The 1,644-nt window shown below is 38.4% G+C and overlaps 1 protein-coding gene across 1 annotated transcript; it reads right to left on the bottom strand.

Annotated features, from left to right (window-relative positions):
* Positions 1-325: 325 nt before the first annotated feature.
* Positions 326-1,258, bottom strand: LOC120227615 (olfactory receptor 4C16-like). Its single transcript, XM_039225692.1, has one exon. The coding sequence runs from the start codon at positions 1,256-1,258 to the stop codon at positions 326-328; it is 933 nt and encodes a 310-aa protein (XP_039081623.1).
* Positions 1,259-1,644: the final 386 nt, after the last annotated feature.

Genomic DNA, 1,644 nt, shown 5'->3' with positions numbered 1-1,644 from the left:
AGTGTAACTATAAACAGAGAACCACAGAAGTCAACATGAAGAAGGGCAGGGAAAACACCGTATCAAAATTATAGTGATACTAGGCAGTCGAGAAGGCAGAGACACAGCTGGACATCTAAAGCATGTGTCTTTGTATGGTTGTTTGTACCTGGTGCTGTCTCTTCCTCCGCATGAAACTGACTCAACACTAACCAGTATGTAATTTCATTCTTGAAGTAATTAATTCTCATACTTCCTGATTATGTTAACACCACAATAAAAAGATTACATTCTCTATGGACTTCTATCCAAATCCAAACTACGTAGAAAATTTTGAAAGTCCCATTCATCTTTTGTCATCTAAGATTAACATCTTCTTCCATAACTTCCTCATGGCGTTTTTCACTTCTGCATTCCTCAGTGTGTAAATCATAGGATTGATCAAAGGTGTTCCAAGGGTATAAAACACAGCTATCATCTTATCCATGGGGAAGGTGGTTGCAGGACGTGTGTATATAAATATGCAAGGTCCAAAGAACAATATGACCACATTTATGTGGGAGACACAAGTGGAGAGGGCTTTTCTCCTCCCTTCCTCACTGTGGTTTCTCAGAGAATACAAGATGTTAACATAGGAGCACATCAGCATGACAAAACTCAGTGTACAAATGGCTCCACTATTGGACACCAAGAGTAGATTGATTATGTAAGTGTCTGTACAGGCAAGTTTCAACAACGGTTGCAAGTCACATAAATAGTGATCGATCACATTGGGACCACAAAAGGGTAAACTCAAGGCCAGAAAAATTTGAGCTAAGGAATGTATACAAGACCCCACCCAGGCCATATCCACCATCACTGCACAGACCCGTCGACTCATGATAGTTGTATAGTGCAGGGGCTTACAGATGGCCACATAGCGGTCAGCAGCCATGAGAATAAGAATGAATATCTCCAGGCAGCCAAAGAAATGGAACGAAAAGACTTGTATCATGCACTCACTGAAAGAGATAGTGTTCTTCTTCACAAGGGCATCCACGATCATTCTAGGGGCTACGGAAGTACAGAAACAGGTGTCAGATAAGGATAGGTGGAAAAGGAAGAAGTACATTGGGCTCCCGAGTGTCCGGCTGGTCTTGATAGTAGTAATGATCAGAAAGTTACCCAGCAATGTTCCCAAATAGAAAAGCAGGAACGTGATAAACACTATTTTCTTCCGAACAGGATCCTGGGTCAACCCAAGGAGAATGAACTCAGTCACATTATTATTCAGCTGCATGATTTCATGAATGAAGAGAAAGCTGAGTGTGAAGTGGTTGATCTACAAAAAAAAAAAAAAAAAGGAACTAATTCATGGTGTGATGTGTGATTTTATGGACTATTTTAAGAAAAATGAATATTCCTCATCATGAACATTTATGAGTTTCTTCTTAAAAGTCACTTCAACACTTTGTCAATTTCTAATGACCACTTTATAGGGTCATTATTCTCAAACAAGTTTGTGAAGATTATACTTTCCTACAACACTCTTTGGATATAATCCTTTGTAGCAGTTAAATGATTCTGATTAATTTGGACAACTCAATGAATACAAAGTGAAAAGATATGGTTCAGTTTTATTATTAACTTCATTATTCTTTCATATTTAATAAATCTTCAGGCACA

Source organism: Hyaena hyaena, unplaced genomic scaffold, assembly GCF_003009895.1.
Source record: "Hyaena hyaena isolate Hyena2069 unplaced genomic scaffold, ASM300989v1 scaffold_2576, whole genome shotgun sequence".
Taxonomy (NCBI): Eukaryota; Metazoa; Chordata; class Mammalia; order Carnivora; family Hyaenidae; genus Hyaena; species Hyaena hyaena.
Note: the sequence above shows the minus strand (reverse complement) of the source record. Positions and strands in the feature narration are given on the sequence as shown.